A 13,492-nucleotide genomic window follows, 5' to 3' on the forward strand; every position below is an offset into this window, starting at 1 on the left:
ATTTCTAATGAACGTTGATTCAAAAATCTTCAATAAAATATTAGCATACTGAATTCAATAATACATTAAAGGTATCATTGATCATAATCAAGTGAAATTTATTCCAGAGATGCAAGGATCGTTACATGCAAATCAACATGATATATGCAACAAAATAAGATTAAAAATCATATGATCATCTCAATAGATACAGATAAAGCATTTGACAAAATTTGACATCCATTTATGGTAAAACTTTCAAAACAGTGGATGCAGAAGGAATATACCTCAACATAATAAAGGCCATAAATGATGAACCCACAGCTAATAACCACACTCAGTGATGAAAAGCTTGAAGCTTTTCATCTAAGGTCAGGAACAAGACAAGGATGCCCACTCTTGCCACTATTATTCCACATAGTACTGGAAGTCTTGTCATAGTAATCAGATGAGAAAAAGAAAAGGCATCCAAATTGGTAAGGAAGAAGTAAAACTCACTTCTACAGCTAACATACTACATATTGAAAACTATAAAGACTCCCACCAAAAAAACTTAGAACTAACACAATAAGGTTACAGGATACAAAATTAATATACAGAAATCTTTGTGTTTCTATATAAACTAGCAGTCAGAGAAATTAGGAAAGCTGTGCCATTTATAATTGTATGTTAAAAATACCTAGGAATAAATTCAATAAATAAATAAATAAATAAATTCAATAAAGGAAGTGAAAGACCCTTAAAAAGACTCTTAAAAACTGTAAAACATTCATGAAAGAAATTAAAGACGACACAAGTAAATGGAAAGATGTACCATATTTGTGGATTAGAAAATTAATATTGTTAAAATGTCCATATTACCCAAAGCAATCTACAGATTCATTGAAATCTCTATCAGTGTACCAGTAGCATTTTTCTCAGAAGTAAAACAAATAATACTAAAATTGTATGGAACAAGAAAAACAAAAACAACATAAACACCCGGAATAGCCAAAACAATCTTGAGAAAGAAGAACAATGCAGGAAGTATCACTCCCAGATTTCAAATTATACTACAAAGCTATAGTAATGAGAAAAAGAAATGTATGGGCACTAAAATACATAGATCAGTGGAACAATATAGAGTCCAAAAGTAAACCCACACTTTTTAAAAAGATTTTAGTTATATCGAGAGAGAAAAAGATAGTGGGCATAAGCAGAAGGGATGGAGAGAGGGAGATGCAGAATCCCCACTGAGCAGAGAGCCCAATGTGAGGCTCGATCCCAGAATCCTGAGATCATGACCCGAGTCAAAGGCAGATGCTTAACTGACTGAACCACCCAGGCACCCCTGGATCCACACTTCTATGGTCAATTAATCTATGACAAAGATAGGCAAGAATATACAATGGGGGAAAGGCAGTCTTTTTAATAAGTGGTGATGGATAAGCTGGATAGTTACATGGAAAAGACTGAAACTCGATTACTTTATCAACCCATATACAAAAAATAAACATCAAATAAAGACCTAAATGTAAGACCTGAGACCATAAAACTCCTAAAAAAAACAATGGTAAACTCTTGGATGTCAGTTTTAGCAACATTGTTTTATTTTATTTATTTTTTTTTAAAGATTTTATTTATTTACTTGACAGAGAGAGATCACAAGTAGGCAGAGAGGCAAGCAGAGAGAGAGAGGAGGAAGCAGGCTCCCCGCTGAGCAGAGAGCCTGACGCGGGACTCGATCCCAGGACCCTGAGATCATGACCTGAGCCGAAGGCAGTGGCTTAACCCACTGTGCCACCCAGGCGCCCAGCAACATTGTTTTAGATCTGTCTCCCTAGGCAGAGGCAACAAATGTAAAAATAAACTTTTGGGACTACGTGAGCAACACAGCAAACCATCAACAAAATGTAAAGACAAACTACTGAATGGGAGAAGATGTTTGCAAATGATATACCCAGTAAGGGGTTAATATCCAAAATCATAAAGAACTCATACAATTTTAAAAAATCAAATTAAAAAATGGGCAGACAACCTAAGTAGAGATTTTTCCAAAGAAGACCTATAGATGTCCAACAGACACATGAAAAAATGCTCAATATCACTAATAATCAGGGAAATAAATGCAAATCAAAATCAAAATGAGATATCACCTCACACCTATCAGAATAGCTATTACCAAACAGACAAAAAATTACAAGTGTTGACTAACAGAAATACCATATGTATGATCCAGCAATGTGTCTGGTTATTATCCAAAGAAAATGCAAAATCCATTTTAGCCACCTGGGTGGCTCAGTCAGTTAAGCATCTGCCTTCAGATTCCAGGGTCCTGGGATCAAATCCTGATTTGTTCTCGTTGTTCAGTGGGGAGCCTGCTTCTCCACTTGCTTATGCTCATGCTCTCTCGCTCTCTCTCTCAGAAATAAATAAAATCTTGAAAAGGCAAACACTAATATGCACTCCTATGTTTACTGCAGCAATTATTATAAATTATATATTATTATTATAAATAATTATAATAGGCAAGATACGGAAGCAACCGAAGTATCCATCAATAGATGAACAGATAAAGAAGGTTTGTATACACACACACACACACACACAGTGGACTATTACTCAGCCATAAAAAGAATGAAATCTTTAAATAAAATCTTTAAAAAAAAAAAAGAATGAAATCTTGCTATTTTCCAAAAACATGGATGGACCTAGAGGATATTAGATAAACCTGAGAAAGATAAATACCATATAATTTCACTTAAAAGTAGAATCTAGGGGCACCTGGGTGGCTCAGTGGGTTAAAGTCTCAGGTCATGATCCCAGGGTCCTTGGATGGAGCCCCACATCGGGCTCTGCTCAGCAGGGAGGCTGCTTCTTCCTCTCTCTGACTGCCTCTCTGCCTACTTGTAATCTCTGTCTGTCAAATAAATAAATAAAATCTTAAAAATAAAATAAATTAGTCATGAGGATATAAAGTATAGCATTGGGAATATAGTCAATAATGTTGTAATAATTCTGTATGGTAATAGATGGTAACTACCGTTTTTGTGGTGAGCATTTTGTAATGTGTAAAAATGTCAAATCACTATATTGTACACTTGAAACCAATAACAATACTATATATATCCACTATACTTAAGTTTTAAAAAGTAAATTAAAGAAAATATATGGACCGATTTGGATTTATATAAACTGGGGAAGCAAATACCAGACAAATGGAACAACCAACATGAGCAAAAACACAGAGCTGTAGAAGGGCTTCATTTTATTGTGGGCAGGTTGTCCCTTCTACCATACACATGGTTGGAAGCATGGGAGAAGGGAAGAATAAAGGATGAGGCTGGAATGGGACTTTGCCCTTCTCCAGAGTTTGGACTTTATCCTGTAGGTTGTAAGGAACCACTGAAGGCTTTTGAAAGCATGATATAATCAAATCTGAGTAAGAAAGCATTCCCTTGCAGTACCAGTATTTAGAATATAATGAAAGGGAGAAATATAATGAAATGAAAGGGAGAAAGCCAGAATTTGGTCTATTTAAGAATCCATTCTTCCTATAGAAAAAGGTTGTTGGGAGAATCAACTCAAGATCATTTCGGCATTAAGACTCCTGACTGCAAGAATAGGCATTCACTTAATTTTACCTATATGATGAGAGCCTTATTTTAGGGCTGAAAGTAAAAATAAGGAAAAGAGGTACCTTGTGGCCAGGCCTAGTAGAAAATTATAGAGTATCTCAGCCACATAAATGAAATGAATGAATTATGGCAGTTTTGGGGAAAAGTCTGTTCTGTTGTCCTCCCAGTCTGTGAATTTGTTTTAGTTGTCTAATTTTAAGGCTCAGCTAGTCTCCATTTCTGTCCTCACTACCAATTGACCAACTTTTTCTATTTTGCATTTAATTTAAGAAAATCTGATTAGGTCTGTTAAATGTCATCATCCCTATAGTTTCACACTGGCCAGATTTAGCTTGGCTGCCTGTGTTCAGTCAGGAAGAGAGGGTCACATAGCACAGGCAACTGCAGTAAAAGCATTCTTCCCTGGATAAACATGACAGGTACTATTCCTGGACTTAGAATATATGAGATTTTGAAAACGTCTTTAAAAATTTTATAAATGAAAGATGTAAGGATGGACGGAAAATATATAAGCATTGATTTCTGTGAAATGGGAACAATAAAACATCTCTCTTCAGAATTAAATGAAAATCTATATAAAGTATATATAGCACAGGGCCTCTTACAAAGTAAGTGCTTAGTAAGTGTTGTTGATGACAATGATACGAAATAAAGGATTATTTGGGGGCAACACACAAAAAAGTAAGACAACAACTTTGAAAATATTCCAGACAAGTGACTTAATGTAAAATGATGGGACTGGGAAGGAGACAAGGTGGATGTGTGGGGTGAGATGTTGCTGTTTGAGGGACTTTACAATTTTAAGACTGAGAAACTGAGTGATGCTATAAATATTAGACACTGAAGTTTCAGGGAAGGTTTGGGGCTTATTTCAGGTGCTTTGATTTTGAGTGCCAGTAGCAACCTATGTAGAAATATTCAGAAAAGAGTAAGAAATCCAAGTCTGGAAGTTTGGAGTGAGGTTAGGACTGGAAGTATACACTTGGGTGTCCTCTCAATAGTTTCTCTATAGCAGAAGTAGCAATTAGGATGCGAGCAAATCAGATCAACCTACGAATATGTTTTATTTCACCTGCATAAGAGTTTTTGTTTTCTGAAGAAACTACTTGGCAAAGATTTTTAAAAATTGGGAGATCTTACATAAAAACCTTGGTTTCTAGTTTCTCTTGAAAAAATGAGAGGCCCAGCAACATCTTGGGCCAAGATTCCTTCATGACAATATCAGAACCTCCCCACAGTCTATATCATTCATTTTTATTACTTGTGTGGTCTCTGTAAGCATTTGAATGGAATCCCTGCTCTTATATCCTCACCAACATTAGAAATGCATCTATAGCTCTTTATTAGTTAATAGATATAAAATGGTACCATAAAGTTTTATTTTGCTTGCCTTCAGTTTTTAGCAGAGCTACCACTATTTCCATGTGATAATCTACTGTATGTTGTCCTTATGATTAAATTATTAGTCTTCTTTAGCCATTTATTGAGGCAAGTCCTAATAGTAAAAATCTACATTTTTATCCATGATCTTAGAGGTTTGTATGATACGCTTTTAATCATTTATACGTATAGACCTTCTATTTGCATAAAATTAGCAGTTTACTTTCAAAACAAAATTGTAGGTACTAAGAAGGCCAACACTGCCTAAATCCTAGTATGTCCTTAAATGCATTTATTCTTTTTTTTTTTTTAATTAGAGAATGGTTTTGTGTGATTTCCTTTAATCTCCTTATTGGCAGAGTCGTATGGCTAAAGACTAGCATTAAGACATAGAATAACTTAATTTCAAATACTAGAATGGGCTATTAGAGCTGAAAAAGACCTTAGATATTACCTCTTCTTATGGAGGAGGAAAATTAAGAGTCAAAAAGTGTAAGTACCTTACCCAACTTTACATATCTATACCAAAATGAAAATGCTCTCATTAGGAAAAAAAAATGTTATATCACAGCATAAATAGTAGATAACTTCTACACTCATTTCCTAGTTTCTTGATAATACATTTTCCTTGCTTATAGTGTCAAGTACTCGTCCCTGGTGGCACTTGCCTTCATAATTCGTCCCACAGCTATCATTCCATGGATACCCTTGGTCTTTAGACATTTCTGGCAAGAACAGAAAAAGCTTGATCTTATTCTGCATCAGTTTTTACCTATAGGGTAAGTATGGCTACAGTCCATCTATTAATGTCCATAACCTATAAATTATAGATTATGAACAAGATTTTACAACTTGTAGTCAATTATTATATCTTCTAATGTCAGAATTGTCAGACTAGGGAAACAATATTTCCAAATTTATAATTTATATTTTTATATTTATGATTATTAACTATAATTGTTTTAATTTACTTAAATGGAGATCTTTGGAACTTTTCTCACTTAGAACTTTTCTATACTTCATTTCCTAAATATCTCTCATGTACATTTTAGAGATACTTGATTCTTTTACATTTGTATAAGGCTTTATAATTTATAATGTATATTTACATATTACCTCATGACTCACAATTCTTGGAATAGACAATGTAGGTATTTTTAGTTTGTAGTAAGGAAATGGGGGAGGGTGGTAGGCAGAGCATGGTGAAATTAAACATGCCTTAGCCAGAGTCTCTGGTTGATGGAACTAGGATTGAAACCCATGTCTTCTGTGTTCAATTCAATAGCATCTATACTAAAATACAAAGAAGATTAGTGTGGCCCCTGTGCAAAAAAACAAGACCAAACCAAAATAAAAACACATGTCTTCTAATTTTGAGCAGCTAGGATCATACTTATTCCAAGTATCTAGTAGAGTATCCAGAATAATTATTTATTGAAGGGGGGAATTAATTCTGATTCTTAGAATAACAGTCTTTTTACTATACTAGTATTCACTCTGAGTATTTTTGGATAAGAATTAAAAAGGACTAAATCATCTAGAAGCCAAGTGACCACTATTGTCATTTCTCAGATTTATTAACATTGTTTTAATGTATTGCATTCATTCAGCAAATATTTGTTTAATCCCAGTAGGTGCCAGGTACTGTTCCAGATGCTGGAGATAGAGCAATTTAACAAAGTCCCTGCGTTCATGAAGTTTATATTCTAGTGGGAGAAGACAGAAAACTAAAAACATAGAGTAATATGTATCTGTCAAGTGATAAATGCTACAGGGAAAAATAATGATAGATAAGGACAGAGTGCTGGTGTAGGGGATGCCTGGGTGTCTCAGTCAGTCAAGCGTCTGCCTTTGGCTCAGGTCATGATCCCCCGGGTTCCTGGGATCAAGTACTCCATCAGGCTCCCTGATCAGCGGGGAGCCTGCTTCTCTCTCTGCCTGCCACTCCCACTGCTTGTTCTCTCTCTCTCTCTCTGACAAATAAATAAAATCTTTAAAAAAAAAAAAAAGTATGCTGATGAAGGAGAGAAGCATTGTTATTTTTTATAGGGTATTTTTTATGGGGAAGTCCATCATGAAAAGGTGCCACTAGAGCCAAAACCTAAAGGAATTGAAACAAGGAAATAAGGAAAGAACATTCCAGGCAAAGAGACCAGCAAAGACCTTGACATAAAGGTGTATTTGGCATATCTGAGGAACAGCAGAGACTGGAGAATATGATAATGAGGTCAGGGACAACAAGAGCTCAGATTATGTAGGCTTTTACACAGGGAGATAAAAAGCCTTTTTTCTCATCGCAATACAATGTATAGTTTACTCATCCAACAAGCATTTAGCCTGCTTTGTAGCAAACATTTGATGATTCAGAAGTGAGTAAGATGCAGTGTCTGTTCCCAAGGTCAAAATCTGGTGCGGGGCAGGGGGGGGTAGGGGGAAAGAGATACAACAGTAATTCTTGATCAGTGATATAGACTGTTCTAAATAGTTATGTAACAAAATGTTGTAGAACAGATAATAAAAAAGCCTAATTCTTCTTCCAAGGGAAACATTAATAGAAGGTTTACAAAGTAGATGATGTTTTAAATAATATCAAAAAGTGAACATGAGTTTGCTGGGTCTAGGGGATCAGCATGCTTTGAGCTGTAAAGGCCTGAGGGAGCCTATTCATATAGATCAAAATGCTTGTCTTTTTTATTTTGAAGGGAAATATATGAAAGAACAAATGAGATAATGTATGTGAAAATACTTTGAAACTGTACAGTGCATAACAAATATGATTCACAATCCTAATTAGTCTTAAACTGTCAAGTGTTGTTGCACTGAGTTGGTCCCAGAAACAGCCTTTTATGTACTAACAACCCTTTAAAAATAACCATTTGCAGGGCACCTGGCTGGCTCAGTTGGTAGAGCAAGGTAGGCCTTGCTCCCGGGCTTGTGATTTCAAGCTTCATGTTGGGGGTAGAGTTTACTTTAAAAAAAAAAAAAAAAAGGCACAAAATTATCTCATCTGTCATCCCACTTCACATATGAGGCATTGGAGATTCAGAGAAGGAAATGATACCTGCAAGGTGATTGGGCTGGTCAGGGTCAGAACTGGGAAGGGAACACCAAACCTCTAGCACCTAGGGCTATTTAAAAAAAAAAAAAAAGAAAGAAAGAAAAGAAAAGAAAAAGAAAAAAAAAAAACCCTGGAGCAGTAGCATGTTCTGCTGGCAGTAGCATGTCTGTTTCCAGACAGGAAAAGTATCTCTAAATACAGAGAAAAATCTTGGATTAGTCTTAGGAAAATTTCTATTGTGTATGGACCTACTTCTCCTTGCCTTTTATATGACATTGAGAATTTGGGACATCATTTTGTCATTTATTCTGTAAAATCAAAAAAATTGCCTTTCAGGTGCCACATTCTCACCAACAATTAGCAAGACACAACAAACTATGGGACATCATTATAGATCTTATAGGCATTGAGATAAGAAGATATTATGAACAACTTTTTGCTAATAAATTTGACAACTCAGATGAAATGGAAAAATTCCTAGAAAAATACAACTTACCAAAACTGACAAAAGAGAAAATAGTAAATATGAATAGTACTATGTATATTAAAGTTAATTTGTAATTAAGGACTTTAAACAAAGGAACACCAGGCTTAGATGGCTTCACTGTGAATGCTACTGTATGTTTAAGGAAGAAGAAACATCAATCCACATAAACTTTTCCACAGAATATAAAAAGAATCACATTTCCCAACTCTCTCTTTTTTTTTTTTTTTTAAGATTATTTATTTATTTATTTGACAGACAGAGATCACAAGTAGGCAGGCAGACAGAGAGAGAGAGGAGGAAGCAGGGTCCCCGCTGAGCAGAGAGCCCGATGCGGGGCTCAATCCCAGGACCCTGGGACCATGACCTCAGCCGAAGGCAGAGGCTTTAACCCACTGAGCCACCCAGGTGCCCCACATTTCCCAACTCTTAATGAAGACACCATACCCTTGATCCCAAAATCTGACAAGGACATTATAAGAAAAGCCAATTATAAATCAGTATCTCTTATGATAAGAATGCAAAATTCTTAAAACTTACCAAATTGAATCTATCAATGTATTAAAAAAGAGAGTGGGATGCCTGGGTGGCTCAGTCTATTAAGCTTTCAACTCTTGGTTTCAGCTTGGATCATACTCTCAGGGTCATGATACCGTCCTGTGCTGGGTGTGGAGCCTGCTTGGGATTCTCTTTCCCTGTCTCCTCCTTCCCCTACCTTCCCCCCAACTTGCACACATGCTCTCTCTTAAAAAAAAAAAAAAAAAAAAAAAAGAGGGCGCGCCTGGGTGGCCCATTCGTTAAGCATCTGCCTTCAGCTCAGGTCTTGATCCCAGGGTCCTGGGATTGAGCCCCACATTAGACTCCCTGCTCAGCAGGAAGGCTGCTTCCTCCTCTTCCATGCACCCTGCTTGTTTTCCCTCTCTCACTGTGTCTCTCTCTGCCAAATAAAATCTTCAAAAATTTTTTAAAAAATTAATTAAAAAGAGAATATATTATAAGCAAGGTTGGTTTTAGTTCAGGAATGTGAAGTAGGTTTAGTATTTTAAAATCAGTTAGTATGATTCATGACATTAACAGAATAAAGGAGAAAATTCATAGGATAATCTTAATAGACACAGAAAAGCCACATGATAAAATTAAAAGCCTACTCATAATGGGTGAGGGGGAACAACCATTAGAAAATGTGTATTAGAAGGGGACTTCACTAAAATGACAAAGATTTCTATAAAATGTCATAGCAAAATCATACTAAGTTTTGAAGCCCTGAAATCCTTTTACCTGAGATCGGGGGCAATATATTATGCGCATTATTTCCCCTGATGTTTAACAGTATATGTCCTAACTAGTGCAGTAAGGCAAGAAAAACAACTGGTTGGAAAGGAAGAAATAAAACTATATGGCATGACTGTATGTAGAAAATCCAAAAGAATCTAAAATTAAACTATTAGGATTAGTAAATAAATTCAGCATGTTCACTAAGTACAAGGTGAATATGCAAATATTTATTTCATTTGGATGCTAAAACTAGTGGGTAAAAATTAGAGGAATAAGAGGATATTTATATAGTCTCAAAGTGTCTCCCCATGAAACATTAATTATAAAGGATAAAATAATAATTTTACAGTGGAGAAACTTGACAGACACTTCCTTAATCAAGGGATCAATTGGCTGGCTCAATTGGCAGAGCATACAACTCTTAATCTCAGGGTTGTGGGTTTAAGCCCCACATTGGGTAAAGAGATTACTTAAAAATAAAATTTTTAAAAAATAAATAATTTTAAAAAGAAAAAGGGATCAAAGTTAACATTACCAGCAACTGGATGGATCAGTATCATAAGACACATAATCAGAAGCAGAGAAAACACCCTGTCACTTCTATGGTATTACTCTCATTATGTATAACCTGAATCTATTCATGAAAAATATCAGACAAACCCAAATTGAGATACATTCTAGAAAATAACTAACCTGTATTCTTCAAAGATGTCAGTCATGAATGACAAGGAAAGATTAAGGAAATAATCTAGATTAAAGGAAACTATAGAGATACACAAGCAAACACATCAAATAATAAGAATAATAAAAAAAATGTTTTTCTTTGTATAAAGGAAATTATTGGGACAAGTGGTAAAATCTAAACAAGGTATAAATTAGATAGCCATAAAAACTTGTATTTCTGGTTTCTGATTATTTGTGATGTAAGAGAATTTTCTTGTTTTTAGGAAGTATAGGGATAAAGGTGAATGATGTCTGCAACTTATTAAACAATTCAGAAAAAAGTACATATTTAAATAGAAAGAAAAAGATAAAGCAAATATGGTAAAATGCTAACATTTGGGAAATCTAGGTGAAGGATATATGAAAATTCTTCACACTATCCTTGCAGTTTTTCTCAGTCAGAAATTAGTCAAAATAAAAAATTAAGGGGTGCCTGGGGGGCTCAGTTGGTTAAGCATCTGCCTTCAACTCAGGTCATGATCCCAAGGTCCTGCGATCGAACCCCACATCAGGCTCCCTGCTCGGTGGGAAGCCTGCTTTTCCCTCTCCCACTCCTCTCCCACTCCTCCTGCTTGTGTTCCCTCTATGAATAAAATAATAAAAGATATACAAGGAGTCTACACAGGAAGGTATAAAACATTATTGGGAGAAACTAATAAAGACCTAAATAAATGGAAGAATATACCATGTTCATGGATGGAAGACTCAATATTTTAAAGACATCAACTCTCCCCAAACTGTGATCTGTATATTCAGTGGAGTTCCAATTAAAGCCCAGTATGGTGTGTGTGTGTGTGTGTGTGTGTGTGTGTGTGTGTACTGATAAAGCTGATTTTAAATATTTAAGTGGAATGCAAAATATTAATATTAATTAAAAGAATTAGAGAAAATAATGTTGGATGACTTGACTTTACTAGATATTAAGACTTCTTACAAAGTTACAGTAATTAAGACAACTTAGAATCAGTGCAAAACAAATAGACTGACTGGTGAGACATAATAGTCCAACAACAGACCCAGACATGAAGTCACTCATTTATGATTAACAGTGATAAGGCAGTACAGTAAGTCTTTTCTTTCTTTTTTTTTTTTTTTTTAAATTTTTTTTTATTTATTTTATTTGACAGAGAGAGAGATCACAAGTAGGCAGAGAGGCAGGCAGAGACAGAGGGGGAAGCAGGCTCCCTGCTGAGCAGAGAGCCCGATGCGGGCTCGATCCCAGGACCCTGAGATCATGACCTGAGCCGAAGGCAGCAGCTTAACCCACTGAGCCACCCAGGCGCCCCAGTAAGTCTTTTCAATAAATATATAATTAGCTGGATATCCATATGGACCCCTACTTGCCACCATAACAAAAAATAAAAATCCAGGGAAATATAGATATTAATGTAAAGATAAAAGAATTGTACTTCTTCAAGATGTGATAGAATATCTTCATAACCTTGAGATAGGCAGAGATTTCTTAAGTAGAATGTAGTATTAACTATAAAGGGAAAGATAAATGCATTTGAATACATTAAAATTCAAGACTTTTGTTCATCAGATTCACCATTAAGAGTGAAAAAGAGGGGCACCTGGGTGGCTCAGTGGGTTAAAGCCTCTGCCTTCGGCTCAGGTCATAATCCCGGGGTCCGGGGATCGAGCCCCGCATCAGGCTCTCTGCTCAGCAGGGAGCCTGCTTCCTTTCCTGTCTCTCTGCCTCTCTGCCTCCCTGTGATTTCTGTCTGTCAAAATAAATAAAATCTTTAAAAAAAAAAAAAGAGTGAAAAAGCAAGCCTCAGACCAGAAGATATTTGTAGTATAAAACACAACACCAAGAAAAACATCTATCAATTATATACAAAACTTGTACAAATCTTTAAGAAAAATAGAAAATTGATTAAAAGACCTGAACAGGCACTTCAGAAGATATTAAAATGGTCAAGAAGTATAAAGGTACTCACCTTATTAGTCACTCAGGAAATGTAAATGAAAACCACCATGACATCCTAGTATACATCTACCCAAATGCCTGAAAGGATATAGAGCCTTTATATATTCCTGTGGGAATATAAATTGATACAACCACTTTGGAAAACTAAGAATTTACTAAAGCTCATTGCACTTATACCCTGGAGCCCAGTAATTCAATCCTAGGTATATACTCATCAGAAATATAAGTACATATATTTGGGAAACAAAAGGCACATAAAAGAATGCTCATAGCACTGTTCATGATAGCTTAAAAAAAAAAGCAGCATCCATCAACAGAATAAATACATTGCGGCATAGTAATTCAGAAGAATACTATATAGTATTATAAATGAAGTACTGCAACATACAAAAAATGTGGTTAAATCTCACATGATTGAAGGAAATGGGATATGAATACTACAGTGTGATTTCATTTTTGTAAAATTCAGTAAAGGTAAAACATCTAAACTATCATAAACCAGGACAGTGGTCCTCTTTGCGAAAGGAGTGGAGATTGACTGGTTGGAAAGATAGAAGAGCCTTTTGAAGTGCTGCTAATGCTCCATACCCTGGTCTATAGGACAGTTACAGAGTTGTGTCCATGCAGTGATGATTCATGAAGGCTTATACTCACACATATTGTGTTTTTCTGTGTATATGTTTATAGTATGCAGCCTCTGAGATGGCCCCCACTGATCCCATCTTCTTGATATTCATGCTATTATATAATCCTCTTCCCTTGAGCTTGTGCTGGATATTTTGAGTCAATTCTAACAAATAGCAACGTGGCAGGAGGGATGTCACTTCCATAATTGGGTTATTAAAGGACTTGGCATCCATGCTAGATGCCCATCTTACTCTCTCTTTGCTGACTTACCCTGTGGGATGCCAGTCTCCATGTCAGGAGGTAGTCTTTAAAAGTCTTTAAAATCTCCCATGTGTGGGAGATTGAGCTCTGCCAACATCCATGTTGAGTGAGTTGAGCTCTGCCAACATCATGTTGAGTGAGCTTGGAAGCAGATT

General features: G+C 35.7%; 1 protein-coding gene across 5 annotated transcripts in view; it reads left to right on the top strand.

The window, feature by feature from the left end:
- Positions 1–13,492, top strand: part of PIGB (phosphatidylinositol glycan anchor biosynthesis class B) — a 40,524-nt gene that overhangs the window by 13,981 nt on the left and 13,051 nt on the right. For 4 of the 5 annotated variants that reach the window (XM_032342625.1, XM_032342626.1, XM_032342628.1 and 1 more), the window contains one exon: positions 5,615–5,755. The exons of the other annotated variant lie outside the window; for it this stretch is intronic. In XM_032342625.1, coding sequence (XP_032198516.1) covers positions 5,615–5,755 — 141 coding nt within the window. The remainder of the gene's footprint in view (positions 1–5,614; positions 5,756–13,492) is intronic. 5 annotated transcript variants of the gene reach the window in all.

This window comes from Mustela erminea, chromosome 5 (assembly GCF_009829155.1).
Source record: "Mustela erminea isolate mMusErm1 chromosome 5, mMusErm1.Pri, whole genome shotgun sequence".
In the NCBI taxonomy this organism is placed as follows: Eukaryota; Metazoa; Chordata; class Mammalia; order Carnivora; family Mustelidae; genus Mustela; species Mustela erminea.